Source organism: Microtus oregoni, unplaced genomic scaffold (genome assembly GCF_018167655.1).
Source record: "Microtus oregoni isolate MIOR12 unplaced genomic scaffold, Mior012 000268F_004, whole genome shotgun sequence".
NCBI classification, from domain to species: Eukaryota; Metazoa; Chordata; class Mammalia; order Rodentia; family Cricetidae; genus Microtus; species Microtus oregoni.
The window spans coordinates 14705-32043 of NW_024544945.1; the positions used below are offsets into that span (position 1 = coordinate 14705).

At 44.3% G+C, this 17339-nt stretch overlaps 1 protein-coding gene across 1 annotated transcript; it reads right to left on the reverse strand.

Annotated features, from left to right (window-relative positions):
* Positions 1–780: 780 nt before the first annotated feature.
* Positions 781–7842, reverse strand: LOC121445672 (rhox homeobox family member 2B-like). The gene is made up of 4 exons (XM_041647820.1): positions 7568–7842; positions 6976–7396; positions 4497–4542; positions 781–977 (listed from the first exon to the last, which is right to left on the reverse strand). Exons 1-4 carry the CDS (start codon positions 7632–7634, stop codon positions 927–929), a joined length of 585 nt encoding a protein of 194 aa, XP_041503754.1. The 5' UTR covers positions 7635–7842; the 3' UTR covers positions 781–926.
* Between the last annotated feature and the right edge of the window lie 9497 nt (positions 7843–17339).

Consider the following 17339-nt stretch of genomic DNA (forward strand, 5'->3'; position numbering starts at 1 on the left):
CTGCAGCAGATGGAGAAGGAGGAGAGGAAAAGTTTGCAGACAAGAGGAGGTCCTCCTAACTGTCAACACCAGGAAAAGTCACATCTGCATGGTCTACCTAAATGTCATTCCCTTGGTAACACAGACACATACCTTAGCCATCTCAGATGGCACTTGAAACAGATATTGAGAAGTCAGCTCTTTATTGTAAACACAGGGCTGAGAGGACAAGGGTGTAATAACAGAATATTGGTGGCAGCAAAATGTAAGACCTAGGACAGAACTGGCTGTTGACCCATGCCACTTATGGCCACTAAAGTTCCACACAGAAATGGGTGGGGTAGGGAAAACAGTTAGGAGGAGCCTAGTTACCATATCATTGCCTGTGTCCTGTGAACCCTGTGAGTAGTTTCTGTCAGAGTCCAGGGCCAGAATGAAATCCTGAGTATGGAGGGTCACGGATCATCATCTGTATTGGGAAAAAGCACTCTTTCTTCCTAGGGTCTTGCCTGTCTTTCCTGTAGCCTTGCAGTCCTCTATGGTAAGAGCGGGGTGAGCATAGTATGAAGGGTGACAAACAAGAACATGTATGTCAGTGCTACCCTACAGCAGAAACTGGAAAGTGTCTGCAATCCACAGGGCTAACTAACTATGGCTTAGAGGTGTTGCCTCCTGAAAAGAGACCTTGTCACCCTGTTTAAATGACATTTCCTTGATAACTTGGACATGTATCTTAACAATCTCAGAAGACACACAAGACAAATACAGTGGGCATTCACTTCTTTATTGCAAACAGAAGCACTGAGGACATCAGCATGTATTAGCGGGGTTTTGGCAGCAGCCAAATCTCATGAGCATCTGACACCTGGTGAGAGTGGCACTCTAGGTCTCCCCCACAATCTTCAGAGAAAGAGGTTATGGGAAGCCGGAGGAGAACCTCTGGGTGCTCACAGTCTCTTATATCTTCTGTATTTTTCTCTCCTCTTCAAAAACCATCTCTACAGTGATTGGGGAAAAGGAAAAGGTTTAGTGTAGTAAATAATTGAAGTACTTAAAAAAACAGCAGGAATCTGCAGAATTTTAACCTCTACTAATAAAGACTTTGTCCTTTCCTAGTTGTAGTAACCAGTACTTGCCAGTTAGATATAGGTCAGATGACACTTTGAATCCCATAGCTGGCACCATTATTAAGGCCAAGAACCTGTGCCCAGATAGATCATGTCCTAGAGGAGAACATATGACTATTAACACTGCTAAATCAGAATAATATTAAACTGACTCCTAATGACTTATAGTTCTATCCATAGATTAGTGAATTTTCAGCCCTCATTAGAGAAACTTCTATTTTCGGTAAATGGTGATCAACACAGAGAACTACAAGTGGATAATAGGCAGAGAAAATAAGAGTTTGAAGAATTGTCATCCACAAATATGCTCCATGCCTTTATCCAAGGCTCAGATATCATTTTGGGAGAGAGGACAGAAAAACTGTAAGAGCCAGAGGCTGTGCATGACCACAAGGAAACTGTTTTCTTGGAACATCAGGGTGTGTGTGTTGTGTGTATACATGGTGTGGGACAGTGGTCTATATTCTGTCAGTTATATTTTAAATAAACACTGATTGGCCAGTAGCCAGGCAGGAAGTATAGGCAGGACAACCAGACAGGAAGTAGAGGCGGGCCACAAGAACAGGAGAATTCTGGGAAGAAGGAAGCCCATTGCTCTGCAGTCTTTTATCCAGCTGCAGAGGAAGCAATATGTGACTGCCTTGCTGAAAAAGGTACCGAGCCATGTGGCTAACATATACTAGAATAATGGGCTAATATAAGTTTTAACAGTTAATAAGAAGTCTGAGCTACTAGGCCAATCAGTTTATAACTAATGTAGACCACTGTGTGATTTCTTTGGAACTTAATGACTGCGGGTACTGGGCAGGACAGAAAATCTCAGAATATATATATATATATATATATATATATATATATATATATATATATATATATATAGTCTTAGATATGCAATATTTGGGCAGCACAAATTGGTCTGGATGAGTTATAAAAAGTGGGTACACAAAGTTGGGTGGATGGAGGAAGAGTTGGGGGAGGACAAATATGATCAAAACATGTATGAAATTTTCAGAGACTAATAAAAATTTTAAAAACCCAGTAGGAGTAGGTAATTTAACTGGATATTTTCTTCGTTTCCATAAGATAAGTTTTCATTAGTTATATGAGTTCAGCCTGTAAATTATCAGCAATTCCCCCTGTAAGGATAGAATTTATTATTAGTTTTTAAAATTAGTGTCATGGATCCCCTAGCTACACTTATTTGGGTAATTTATATATCACAAACACGTTATGACTCCCCAGAGAAATGCTTTTTAAAGAATGCCAGCCTTGCTGGGGAGTGGTGCACACCTTTAATCCCAGCACTCGGGAGGCAGAGGCAGGCAGAGCTTTGTGAGTTTGAGGCCAGCCTGGTCTACAGAGTGAGTTCCAGGACAGGCTCCAAAGCTACACAGGGAAATCCTGCCTCCAAAAACAAACAAACAAAAAACCCTACTGGTAATTTTGTTTTATTATCCTCCACCATTAGCAAAAATAAAAACATACTATGTCCCTAATAAGCAATTTCAAAAAACACTTATAGGAACAGCAAAAAAAAAAAAAAAAACTCAAAAGAAATGCTCCTAACCCCCAAAAGAAAATCAGTCTTACAATGCATGCATATATATCCTACATAACTGTCATTCATGCAACTATCTTATGCATTATCTGTACATATTTTCTAAGCTAAAATGCATACATTCATAATTCAGCCACAAGATACTTGTATATATAGCAGGAGGGTAAGCATGTCATTGGCCTTCAGATGGGCAGCAACAGAGGGGCCTCACAGGCTGGCATGACAGGCTATGGACGACCCCGGCAGACCATCAGTTAGAAGGGAAGGCCAGCCCCAAGCCTGCCTTTCCCAGATACCTGGCTACAGCGTCCTGTTTAGCCTGCCACACCCACACCTATGTAGGTTCTTAGCCCTGACAGCTTCGAGGCTGTCACTGCGCAAAGATGACTGCACATGGGAACCCCCACCTCTCCCCAGCCTCAGCCCAGCTTCTTACCCCAGAGCCACCACCCTTGGCCCCTGCTCCCAGCTGCACCTCCACTGTCTCTCCCATTCTGGAGTAATCAGGGAGAAGTGGGCTGGGGTAGCCTGGGTATTGGCCAGCTGCCCACTGTCCTTGGTAGCAAATGCCATCTGAAGGAGACCCAGCCCAACCTCTCCATCTTTTCCTGGAATATTTTTTGGGTTAAATTTCAAAAATGAAAAATACAGACACACACACACACACACACACACACACACACACACACACACACACATCTTTTCCCAAAAAAAGCAGTAAAAATAGTTTAGTAATTCTTTGCTCCTGAGGAAATGAGCCATTCCTAATTAGTAGGGCTTTCTTGTTCCATTTTCTACCAACCAGGACCAAAAATCTCAAAAGACATTTTGAGGCAGAGGCAGGTAGATCTCTGTGAGTTCAAGGCCAGCCTGGTCTACAGAGTGAGTTCCAGGACAGCTAGGGCCGGACAGCCTTGTCTTGAAAAAACAAATACATATATACACATATACATACACACATATGTATAGTTTTTACTACATATAATATATAATATTTAACATATAATACATAACATGTCAATATGTTATCTAATTGATATATTAATGTTAATATACTTTATGTGTTGCATAATATATTAAAGATTAGTCTATAATATATTTATATTTATATATTATACCACTAAACCATCATTCTAGGTCACTCAAAATGTCTTTTGAGATTTGTGGTCCTGGTGGGTAGAAAATGGAACTAGAAAGCCCTACTAATCAGGAATGGCTCATTTCCAGAAGACACATAACTTCCTAAGGAACAAAGAATGTACTAAACTATTTTTACTACTTAAGTACATATGTACTACATATACATGTATCTTGTGGCTGAATTATGAATGTATGCATTTTAGCTTAGAAAATATGTACCCATAATATATAAGATAGTTCTACGAATGTTATATAAATATGCAGGATATATATGTATACACTGTAAAACTGATACTCTTTTGGGGCATTAGGAGCATTTCTTTTGAAGTTTTTGCTGTTCATATTAGTGTTTTATGAAATTGCTTATTAGGGACGTGGAGTGGAGAGAATTTGAGTTCAGTTCCTAATACCCATTTGGCTGCTCATACATACGTGTAACTCCAGCTCCAGGAAATTTATGCCCTCTCCTGGCTCCCTTGGGTGCACACACACATATGTGCATGCGCGCGCGCGCACGCGCACACACACACACACACACACACACATTTAGAGATAAATATTTAAAAGTCAATATGAAACATGGAAAATTAAAAAAGCAACACAAATTTTGACTCAGAGGACCAACAGGACCTGCAGATAAAGTAACATCTAGAATCACTTTCCTCCCAAATGGCTGTTCCGTGCTTACTGACCTGCACTCTGGCTTCAGTTACACCCAAGCAAGATGCCAATCGTTTCCTGAGGGTAAAAATGGAAGACATTCAGTATTTGGAATTATGGATATGTAAAATTAAATATGAGAAAGATATTTTATATGTGTTTCGAAATATTTTGTCTCATTCTCTACCTTCTCTGATATTCGCTTTGAGAATTTTGAGAGTTTTAGAACAAATTATTTTATTACCATTAGTAGATATGCAAACCAAAGTATATCTCTAATAAGCAATTTGAAAGCCACTAACACTGTCTAGTAAAATCCTCAAAACAGTGCTCCTAACACTAGGTGTAGTCATACAGGAGACTTAAAACAACAACAGCAAAAACTAAACCCAACACAAAACAAGGCAAAAACTACAAAACAAATGTACATAGGGAAAGCCCAGGTGACATGTTTTGTCAGGATAGAAGGAAGCTCAAATAAAGATTAATGGAAGCATCCCAGAATTTTAAATATTCAAATAATACACAAGGTACTCCAACCTGCTAATCATCAGAAAAATGAAATATCACACTTATTTCTTTTCTTAATGTGTGTATGTGTCAATGGTGTATATGGGAGGCGAGAGGACAGCTTGCCGGAGTCCTCTTCTTCCATGTGTGTCTTCAGAATGGAATTCAGGATCTCAGGCTTGGTAGTGTCTTCACCTGATGAGCCATCTTGCCAATCAAGGTAAAGAAATATTAAAGTCATAGCAGGCCCAAGGTGAATGTTATAAAATCTCACAACACTAGCCACACAGTCCTGAATTCCAAGCACCATTGGAAACTGAGGTAGAAGACTCCTTGCAAGTACCTGGACAGCCTTGCTACAGAGTGAGGTCTTATATCAGAAAGTCAGAAGAGAAAGGCACTCCCACACTTCTCCACCCCTGATAGAAAAAAAAACAGCATGGTGGAATATAGCTTCACTCTCAACACAAATGGCCTAATGGATATGGTGCTAGCCTGGAACTCATCATAGAACTGAGATAACCTTGAACTTCTGATCTACCTGCCTCCAAATCCCAAGCAATGAGATTAAAAATCTGAACCACCCCACTCAGCTCGGGTTGTTTTTTATTTTCATTTTTAATATATATTACAAACCAAATATATACATTACACAATGATATATGATATTTAATGTTGATCATATAATATTCAATATGTAATATTTAATATGTCATACATTATATTTAATATATCATACAATATCCAATATATCATAAATGATATTTAACATATAACACAGCAATATCATATAATATTTAATATACAACATATATAGTAACACAATATATTATAATATAATGTTATAAATTATATAACATATATTTTGGTCTTTAATATATAATAAGCATGTAATATATAACACATAATACATAATATGTAATAATATACATATCAATATATTATATATCATATATTAATGTACTTAATGTACACTATATCACCATACATTATACTATATTATAAACATCATATTTATGTATTAATAAAATCAATATGTTAATATATTAATGTATTTTAATACATTAATATAACAATTATTACATCATGCTATATTATATCATTATATAAATTATATTATAATATATTGTATATTTATATATGTAGTATAATAATATATAAATATATTATAGGTTAATCTATAATATATTTATATAGTATGTTATATAACACATTAAATAATATGTCAAAGTATATTAACATATTAATACACATTAATATATCAATTAGATAATATAATATATTAATATATGTTATATTATATGTTATATGTAGTAAAAACCATACATAAGTGTGTATATGTTTATTTGTTTTTTCGAGACATGGCTTCTTTGTGTAAGAGCCCTAGCTGTCCTGGAACTAGCTCTGTAGACCAGGCTGGCCCTGAACTCACAGAGATCTACCTGCTTCTGCCTCCTGAGTGCTGGAATTAAAAGCATGCGCCACCACTGTCCAGCTCATTTTTTTTTAAATTGGTTTTATTGGGCTACACATTTTTGTCTGCTCCCCTCTCCTCCTCTCTTCTCCCCTTCTCCCCTCTCCAGTGACCCCCATGCTCCCAAGTCACTCAGGAGATCTAAAGATAACCTTCCACTCTGTAGCTGAGGCTGGCCCTGCAATCACCCTCGCATTCACCACTGTAGCAAAATGGCTCAGACAAATAGGTGCTTGCCTGCATGCCTGAGTTCAACACCGGGGACACACGTGATTGGAGAAGAGAAACAATTATTGAAAGTTGTCGTCTGTTCCCCATAGGTGCAATTTTGTGGATATGCACATGCAAGCACAACACACACACACACACACACACACACACACACACACACACACACACACACACACACTGAGGACTTAAATAAGAGAAATTAAAAAAAAATCACATTTAAAAATATAATAAAACGAGGACAAGAGTGGAACCTGGAGGCCCAACAAACAACAGAGCAAGCTAGGCAAGCTACTCACGCCTCCTCAGTGGTGAGGTACTGACTGCGCTGAAAGGCGCTCTCCAGCTCTTGGAGCTGAGCCAAGGTGAACCTGTGCTGGTAATGGACTCGGAATTCAGGCACCAGCACCCTCACGGGTTGAACACAGGACCACCGCTCGGCCAAGGACAGCACAGCCTGGTTGTCTCCCATGGCCCCACGATCTGGCTCCTGAGGCTGTGGCTCATTCTCCTGGCCATGGCCACCAACAGCGCCCTCTTGGTTCCCATCATCCACGGGGCCTGCTGCGCCAGCAGCTGAGGGGCCTTCTCCTGCTTCTGCTCCGGCTGCTTCTGCGGCTATGGCTGCAGCGGCTGCGGCTCCGCGCCCAGCCTGGCCCGGTCCACTGGCTTCCTCATTTCGTCCCTCTCCAGCCTGCAAGACCGTCGATGCCTCAGCCTCTGGAAGTGGGAAACAGAAAGGGCACCGAGGTGACAGGGCCTCGTGATGCGAAATCCCGTGAAGTCGAGCGCCAACAGGCGACGCCAGTACACGGGGCCTGCCCCGCCGCCTCTGTGGACGCTCCTCCCCCCATGGACAGCACCACCCCACCGTTCCTAGCACGCACTGACCATCCCAGTTGTCATCGTCGTCGTCAAGTCCCACGTAAAGCAGGTAATCGAAGTTTTGACGCTCCATGTCCTTCCAGAATGCCGGCGTTGCAGTGGCTTATGGCTTGCTGTCCGTCGTGCCTCTGACGTGTCGGAGCCGGAGCTCCCTGACGTTCCGGAAGTAAGGTCTCTCAGCCTCAAGGACTTGCTATATCTCTATAGCTTCTGAGTTGGAGCCCTCTACCGCTCTGGGAGTGAGGCTCCTCAACCCGCAGGGGTTTTCCTGGTTTCCGGGTCCCCCCCCCCCTCATAGTCCTTATTAGCATGTATCCAATCCTGGCCATGCCGTCCTGGCTTCCGGTTGGCCTGCAGTTGTTATGGTCTGCGATCCTCAGGGGCAAAACTGAGTGCAGCCTGAAGCTTGAGTGAGCTGCATGTGTTTGTGCGGGAACGGGTGGCACCTGGACAACGGAATAGAAGGGGCCTTCCGAGTTGCAACTTCATGAGTCCTTTCACCATGGTGACTATCTTCCTAGGGAACGGGTGGTGGTCAACCACAGGAACCGATTTGCAGGGGGCAAGAAAAGATCCACCAGAAGCCTTTAAGACCTTGTGGAGATGTGAGGACAATATCTCTTAGTCTTGACATTGGGTCCTTGCAACTTGGCAGAGAATGGGTACTAAGTAATGTGTTTATCTGGGAGGCTCTTCTTTGAACTTCCCCAGCAAGGTAGATCCTGCCTTGCTTCCGTGTTCTGACTTTGCAGGAGCTTGGGCAGGGTTGCAGGACCTGGGGCTGTTCAGCAGGCAGATCGGTGGGCTCATCTTCACCAGGGCTACTGAGGAGGAGCTTAGTAGTACCGTCCAGCCTTCATGAGCGCTGGCAAAGCGTGAGAATAGTCACACCTGTGCTGAGGTTCCTCACCTTTCTCTTGAACGCATTTTTAACGTCTTCTGTGAATGGTCAGAGTGTCAAGAGCAGGCCTTTGTGCCTGGTTTCCATCCCAGAGTCAAGCAGCCCCTTTCCTGGCAGGTGGTCAGACTGGTTCCAAGGCAGCCAGCTTTTCCAAGCATGTTCTGGTCACTCTTAAAATGGAAGGAGCCCTAAAGTACTAGTGTCTGTCCAGACACACTCTATTTGGTGCTGGGAATATTCTGGAGCCCTGGTGCTGAAATTCTTCCAGGATAAGACTTACCTCACAGTTCTGGTAACTACCTCACCGCTAAATCTGCATATGTTTGCTTCCTGCCCTTTGTTTTTACTGTATGACCTGAATCTCCTTTTGTTGAGGTCCCCAGGACCTGGGAAATATTTTTCTCTCTTCCTTCTGTGATTATAAAGACACTCATTTATGTGCTGGGGATGTAGCTCATTGTGCAGAGTCCTTGGCAAGAATTTCTAAAAGCTTGGATTTGAGCTCCCCAATTGCATAAAGTGACAGGCTGTCCCAGGCTGAACACTGACACAGGAAGATAATAGCTTCAAAGTCCTTCTTTGTCTCAGAGGGAGTTTTAATCCTGCCTTGGGCATTTGGTCTCAAGAAAGAGAGAAAGAGGGAGAGAGAGGCATAGAGAGAGAGATCCCTTTCTTATTTCATCTTATCAGTTCCGTCTGTCACTCCTCATTTTCCTGCCAAGCAGAGAGCAAAGGGCATGATTTGGTTTTTAAAATGTTAACCATGTTGGTTTCAGAAATTCTGTGAACATACAGCTTTGTCCCATAGCCTCCTTGGTAATGCAGGTGTTTCTATCCTGTCTCTCAAGTGGCCCTGCATTTCAGGCCCTTAGGACAGAACTCCACTGAGCTACAGCCCTGCTCTCCTGAGCTGCAGGTGCCCCTCTTGCATGTCCCCTTTTGCATGGCGGCTTCAGATTGCAGCAGGAGTTCAGAGGGATTGGGGAACCCTTCTGATCAGGACCCTGCTGAGGAATTCCAGCCTTGCATAGGAGAACATGGCCCCTTGTGTGTCTAGAGAAGTCACTGGGGGCTACAGCCTTTGGAACTCTTGAAACCCAGCTTCTGCTGTTCAGTGCCCCTCTATACCATGTGATATTGGAAGATCCCAGGCTGTCTCATGGGTACCACAGAGAGCTGAAAGGGTAGACACGATACTGACCAACACGGAGTGGTTCTTTTTTTCCCCTTTATTTTCTTTATTATTATTATTTATTTATTAAGGATTTCTGTCTCCTCCCCGCCACTGCCTCCCATTTCCCTCCCCCTCCCCCAACCAACACCCCCTCCCTCATCAGCCCAAAGAGCAATCAGGGTTCGCTGTTCTGTGGGGAGTCCAAGGACCTTCCACCTCCATCCAGGTCTAGTAAGTTGAGCATCCAAACTGCCTAGGCTCCCACAAAGCCAGTACGTGCAGTAGGATCAAAACCCAGTGCCATTGTTCTTGACTTCTCAGCAGTCCTCATTGTCTGCTATGTTCAGCAAGTCCGGTTTTATCCCATGCTTTTTCACACCCAGTCCAGCTGGCCTTGGTGAGTTCCTGATAGAACATCCCCATTGTCTCAGTATGTGGGTGCACCCCTCGCAGTCCTGAGTTCCTTGCTCGTCCTCTCTCTCCTTCTGCTCCTGTTTTGGACCTTGAGATTTCAGTCCGGTGCTCCAATGTGGGTCTCTGTCTCTGTCTCCTTTCATCGCCTGATGAAGGTTAATATCCAGGAGGATGACTATGTGTTTTTCTTTGGGTTCTCCTTCTTATTTAGCTTCTCTAGGATCACGAATTATAGGCTCAATGTCCTTTATTTATGGCTAGAAACCAATTATGAGTGAGTACATCCTGTGTTCCTCCTTTTGGGTCTGGCTTACCTCACTCAGGGTAGTGTTTTATATTTCTGTCCATTTGCATGCAAAATTCAAGAAGTCATTGTTTTTTTACTGCTGAGTAGAACTCTAATATGTATATATTCCATATTTTCTTCATCCATTCTTCCATTGAAGGGCATCTAGGTTGTTTCCAGGTTCTGGCTATTACAAACAATGCTGCTATGAACATAGTTGAGCATATACTTTTGTTGTATGATAGGGCATCTCTTGGGTATATTCCCAAGAGTGGTATTGCTGGGTCTAGGGGTAGGTTGATTCCGAATTTCCTGAGAAACCGCCACACTGCTTGCGGAGTGGGTCTTGAATCTTTAATGACATCTCCAGTTTTTTCATACATCTTGCTTTTATTTGTATTTAGTTCTAAAACATTTTCTTGATTCTTTGTGAATTTCACATCACACATCCTAATATGACTCATTCCCCTGTCTCCTCGCTCCTGCCCTCTGCCCTTGCAATCTCCCCTGCCAAAATAAAGTTTAAAAGTAAATCAAAACCCGAACCAAATCACAAAAAAAATCAAACACCCCTCAAACCTCGGTGCAGAAGCTGTGCTGTGTCACAGGTCACCCTTCAGTCCACACATATATGCCCTTTTCTTGAAAGTGCTCATTGCACGGAGTCATTGGTCTGGTCCGGGGCCTCTGGTTTCTGCTGCGCTGTGGGTACTGGGCCCTGACTAGGACCCTCTTGGATATCCTGTGTTGCTCCCCCCCACCCCCCGTGTTGTTTAGACCCTGCAGCTTTGGGTCTGTGCTGTCACGTGCTCTAGAGGCTCATAGATGAGGTGGGTGTGGGGTGGGCTACCTTGTTGTCCTGATTCTGGGTCTGGCTGGTAGCTGGTCTGGTTCAGCCTGCCAGCTTTCCCTCTCTGTCACCACCCAGGAGAGATCTCCATGTCTTGGCCTGTGGTCCTACCACAGCCTGAGTCTGTGCTGATGTCCGTGACCCGTGTTGCTACCAAACACCACACTGATGCCCAGGATCTGGGCTCCCACCCTGTGGCCTTCTTGGTGCCTGAGAGCTGTACCACTGCTGAACCCATACTGACCTGAGTGTCGTGTGCTGCAACCTAGGCCCAGGGTGTCATATGGGCCCGAGCTGCAGCAGGGACCAAGTCTGGGTCAGTGACCCTGCCACAGCCGGGGTCTGCACTGATGTCTGAGATTCCTGTGTGGATGCTCAGGATCTGGGCTGACACCTGGGCCATACAGGTGTTCACAGGCCATGCTGTTCAGAGGGACCTGCACTGCCACCTGGGGCCACTGTGACATCTGGGCCTGGGCCCCTGCCGAGGACCCTGTCTGAGCCCATGGTCCAACCACAGCAGGGACCTGTATTGCTATCCATGGCCCATATTGCCACTAAGGGCCACTCAGACGCATCAAGGGCCTGAGCACCACCAAGGGTCAGATCACTGTTGGGGGGTTGAGCCTCTGTTGGAGCCATGGAGATCTGAGGAGCCTGTGCTGCTACCAGGGCCATGGTTTCACTGGGGGCCTGGGCTGTCCCTAAGGCCCTTGTCTGGCTTGGAACTGGCTGGGTCTGTGATCCTGCTGCCTCTGTGGTCTGTGGTATGTCCCTGGCTCCTGTCACCACTGAAAGCAGTGAGGATTGGGCTGCACAGAGTTGGTCCTGCCCCTCACTGGCTGAAGCACTAGGGAGAACTGGCCCTGCCCCCACCCACTGCAGCTCTCAGAACAGGCTCTGCACCTTGCCAGGACAGCACAGCAGAGCTGGGGTGCAGGTGATTCAACCCTGAAGACATGCGAGTGGAGAGCTAGCCCATGGTCTATCCCATGGTAGCATGAGGAGGGAGAGATACCCCTTGCCCCAGGCACCTTACCTACTCCAGGCGGGAAAAGCTGGTCCCAGGGTCCAAGAGTGGGAGAGCTGATCCTGCCCCTCACAGACTGCAGCACTCAGGAAGGTAGGCCCTGCACTTTGTCCAGGCAGCACTGTAGAGCTGACCCCCATTGATGGGGGTACAGATGATCAGGCCATGGGAATGCTTGAGGGAGATCAGACCCCAGCCCTCATCTGGAATATGGTAGAGTGGGTGAGGGGGAGATGACCTCCCTCCCTCTCAAACCCTTTGCCACCTGAGGCAGGTGGCTGATCTGGCCCTGAGGAGGCACAGTTGGAGAATAGGCACTGCCCCCTATTGGCAGTGCTGGGAATCAAATCCGGGTCACCTGGCAGACCAGCAGTGTTCTTAAGGCCTTCTGATTTCACCTATTAAAAAAAATCATTTGCACCTTAAAAATAAGATGGGATTCCTTTATTTTAAAAATGTTTCAAGAGATACTAAAATCTTACATTTATATCATAGTTAACAAAAATATTCCTTTGTATTTTACAAGAAGAACGACAGGGACTGCTGATAGGGCGCATGACTAATCACGCTAGATTTTCTTTTTAAAAATATTATTGGGATTTTATTTTAAATCTCAAAATTACTTATTTCATATAATTGAGTCAATGAAAATCTCAAGTATACACATATATAGTTATATATGGATGAACACATATATTTAGATTAATCTAGTTGCTTTAAACAATGAAAAAATCCTGTAATAGTATATATATTAGAGCCAAATTTATCATTTTTCCAGCAAAGGGAAAAATCTTACTTCATGAAAACAAAGGAAAATATAAAATCTTTAAAAACTTCAGTTTTCTACTTAATTGTTCACATAACTTTAAAAATCCATAACCAATGTAGCAAACATATTTAAATTATAACATTTTCCCTTCTGCCAGCAGTTTTAGTCCCATGATCCACAGGATTTCTGTGAAGGATCTTCACGGCACTACTGGCTGATTGCACTCAGGAGGCAGAGGCAGGTGGATCTCTGTGAGTTCGAGGCCAGTCTGGTGTATAGAGTGAGTTCCAGGACAGCCAGGGCTACCCAGAGAAACCCTGTCTTGGAAACAAAACAAAACAAGAAAACAAAAACAGCAGAAAAGCCAGTTGGCGGTGGTGCACGCCTTTAATCCCAGCACTTGGGAGTCAGAAGCAGGCGTATTTCTGTGAGTTTGGGGCCAACCTGATTTACATAGTGAGTTCCAGGACAGCCAGGGCTACTTGGAGAAATCTTATCTCAAGCAACTCCCCCCTCGCCCCCTCCCCACACACAGAAGAAGTCACCTGGAAAGAGGGAACCTCAGCAGAAGAACTGCCTCCATCAGATTGACCTGTGGGCATGTCAATGGGGGCATTTTCTTTTTTAAAAATATGTTTTATTTTTCCATTCAAAAATTTACACTTCCTCCCCTCCTCCCTGATGGAGGAGGGTCATCTTTCTATCTGTTGATTTCATTGGTTAAGTAATAAAGAAACTGCTTGGCCCTCAAAGGTTAAAACATAGGTGGGAGGAGTAAACAGAACAGAATGCTGGGAGAAAGAAGCTGAGTCAGGGAGTCGCCATGATTCTCCCACTCCAGACAGACGCAGGTTAAGATCTTTCCTGGTAAATCAGCTCGTGGGCTACACAGATTATAAGAAATGGGCTAGTCCAGGTGCGAGAGTTAGCCGAGAAAAGGCTTTAACTAATGGGCCAAGCGGTGTTTAAAAGAATACAGTTTCCGTGTAATTATTTCGGGGCATAAGCTAGAGCTAGCCATGTGGGCGGCCGGGTGCTGGGGACGCAGCCCGCTGCTCTTATTACTACACCTCCCATTCCCCTCCTGCTCCCCCACTCACCCTCCTCCCTCCTCCGGAGGCATTTTCTTAATTAGTGACTGACTGGGAGGGCCCAGTTCACTGTAGTGGGTAGTGGTGGATATCATGCCTAGGCAAATGTTCCCAGATTCAAGAAGAAGCCATGCCTTGAAAGAAAAAAAAAAACAGGCTGAGCGAGCCTCGATGAACAAGCCAGTAAGCAGCACCCGTCCAAGGCCTCTGCATCAGCTCCTGCCTCCACTTTCCTGTCTTGGCTTCCCCAGAGGATGGACTGTAACCTGTAAGCCAAGTAAATAATCTCTTTCCTCCACCAACTTGCTTTTGGTCTGTGTTTTATCACAGCATCAGAGAGCAAACCAGGTGGATCACTTAAGACATTTTCCAGGCTAGAATCACCACAAGATTTGAATATTTGATCAAAGCCTTATGAAAATGCCAGGTCATATACAGTGAATGTTTGTGTGCGCGCGCGCACGCACCACACGCATGCATGTGCCACAAGGTGGCGTCCTTTGTTATTTTTTATTTTTATTTTATTTTATTTTTTATTTATATTTATATTTATTTATTTGGTTTTTTTTTGAGACACTCTCTGTAGCTTTGGAGCCTGTCCTGGAACTAGCTCTTCTAGACCAGGCTGGCCCTCGAACTCACAGAGATCTGCCTGCCTCTGCCTCCCGAGTGCTGGGATTAAAAGCATGTGCCACCACCGCCAGGTGACATTTTCTTTTTAAGCTTTATTTTTTATTTTATGTATATGCGTGTTTTGCCTGCAAGGATCTGTGTAGAATGTGTGTGCAGTGCCCATAGAGGTCAGGAGAAGGCTTTGAGTCCTCTGAAATTAAAGTTACAGATATTTGTGAGCTACCATGTGGAGGCTGGGAACTGAACTCCGGTCCTCTGGAAGAGCAGCAAGTGCTCTTAACCACTTAGTCATCTCTCCAGCCTCAAAGAAGATTTGTGTGTGGGATTGAATTAAAGGTCTGAAATGAGGGGCCATGACCCTTCATCTCCTTTTCTTTTCTTTTCTTTTCTTTTCTTTTCTTTTCTTTCTTTTCTTTTCTTTTCTTTTCTTTTCTTTTCTTTCTTTCCTTTCCCTTTCCTTTCCCTTCCCTTTTCCTTCCTTCCTTCCTTCCTTCCTTCCTTCCTTCCTTCCTTCCTTCCTTCCTTCCTTCCTTCCTTCCTTCCTTCCTTCCTTCCCTTTCTCCCTACCCTCCCTGTTTTCTTTCGTGAGACAGAATCTCAGAATGTAGCTTGGCTGGCCTGGAACTCACCTTGTAGTCCTGGCTAGCCTTTAACTCATAGACATCTGTCTGTTTCTGCCTCCCAAGTACTGGGATTAAAGGAGTGCACCACCATGCCTAGCTAGCATTTCCATAATGCTTAGTTTTGGTTGACCCTTCCCCCTTGTCCTTCTTGACCCCATATCCCTGCTCCTCATCCCTGCTCAAACCCTTCCACTTCCAGCAATTCCCTTCTCTTTCCAAATCACAGGTGTTCGATTGCACCCCTCTCCTCCTTGAAGGTCACTTTTTTCTTCTTTCATAGGATCCTTTCTAGTTTTCTGATCTCTATATATACTCCCTCCTGCATAAACATAGATATAGAAAAATTAGATCTATGAGAGAGATCAATGTTTGTTTTTCGGGTTGTTTTTTTTTTTGTTTTTTTCGAGACAGGGTTTCTCTGTGGCTTTGGAGCCTGTCCTGGAACTAGCTCTGTAGACCAGGCTGGTCTCGAACTCACAGAGATCCGCCTGCCTCTGCCTCCCGAGTGCTGGGATTAAAGGCGTGCGCCACCATCGCCCGGCCAATGTTTGTTTTTCTAAGCCTATGTTGCTTAATATATTTTTCAGTTTCATCCATTTTTTCTGAAAATTTTTATACTTAAGCACCAGAATAAAAGTTGATTTTGTGGGGGCTGGAGAGATGGCTCAGCAGTTAAGAACACTAACCTCTCTTCCAGAGGACCCGGATTCAATTCCCAACACCCACATGCAGCTCACAACTGTCTAAAAATGCAATTCCACAAGATCTGACACCTTCATACAATGCACATAAAAAATAAAAGTTAAATAAATCAAAAAAGTTGATTTTGTAAGCGTATATCACATTTTTATTATTTATTCATTAGTTGGTGGACATCTAAACCTATTTCATTTCCTTGCTGTTGTAAATAGGGAAACAATATACAAGGATGTGTAACTATCCCTTTGATAGAATATAGAGTTCTTGAGGTATGTTCCAGGAGTGGTATTGCTTGGTCACGTTGTCATTCTAATTTCAGCTGTTTTGAGAAGACTCCACAATGATTTCCACAATTCCTGCACCATCAACCACTGAGATTTAAGATTGTACAGAAAAACTCCTTTCTTATGAGGGATTGAGGGTGTATCTCAGGTGTCCAGATGTGTGGGGCCTTGGGTTTCACCTCCAGCACTGCAAAGACGTCCCCGAAAATCCCTGTAGGAAAGATAGATCCACCCAGTGTTTGCTTTTCTGGTGCTGTGCTAAGTCATTGACCAAAAGTGAACTGGGAAGAGGGGTTTATCTGCTTTCCTGGTTGCATGTAGCACACCGTCAAGGGAAAACAGGGCAAGAGCTGGGGTAGAGACTCTGGGGAGAATGTTGCTTACTGACTAGCCTGCTCTCTGGTTCGTGTTCAGCTACAGCCCCCCACAACCCCCTGATCTTTCTGGCTATGGGATATCCACCATGTTTCAAGATCCGTTCATTTACTTGCAAATTTTATTTTTTCTTTTCAATTGAATAAAATATCACTGTGTATATGTAGTATTGTAGCGCGCACCATGGCGCTGTCATGTCGTGGGCACGGAGCCTGGCGCCGCTTGCTGTTCCACGTCAAACTTGAGAGACTTGTGCGCATGCGCACAAGCTCCCCCCTCCAGCGCAGGGAGTCTTTCGATCTGGCCATCTGATCTGGCCAATCATTATTTAACACGTTTATCGCTCCATTCTGGCCTGAGCCATTGGGTTGATGACAACGTCAGGGCTTTGTCTGGCAACCGTATATATTCTTCTGCTTCACGGGGACGGGGTCTTCTTGCCTCTTTCAAACCTCAAGTGTAAGTGCTCCAATAAAGGGTGTTCTGAGAAGGATCCTGTTGCAGTCGTCTCTTCTGCTGGCAGTAGCGGCGTGCTGCAAGTGGTGCCGAACCCCGGACTTCCATCACGGCATCAGGCAGAGACCCCTGCGGAAGCAGGAGGATTCAGAACTTAGACGCTCGGAGCGGCGGCGCTGGTGAGTTCTCCGTG

Bases quoted from the DNA above. Each gene is read 5' to 3' on its own strand.
- LOC121445672 (XM_041647820.1), bottom strand. From the start codon at position 7,634: ATGGAGCGTCAAAACTTCGATTACCTGCTTTACGTGGGACTTGACGAC. The intron at 4,543-6,975 runs GTGAGTAGCTTG...TTTTACCCTCAG, and splicing joins TACCTCACCACTGAGGAGGC to GAAACGATTGGCATCTTGCT. The intron at 978-4,496 runs GTCAGTAAGCAC...CAATCACTGTAG, and splicing joins TAACTGAAGCCAGAGTGCAG to AGATGGTTTTTGAAGAGGAG.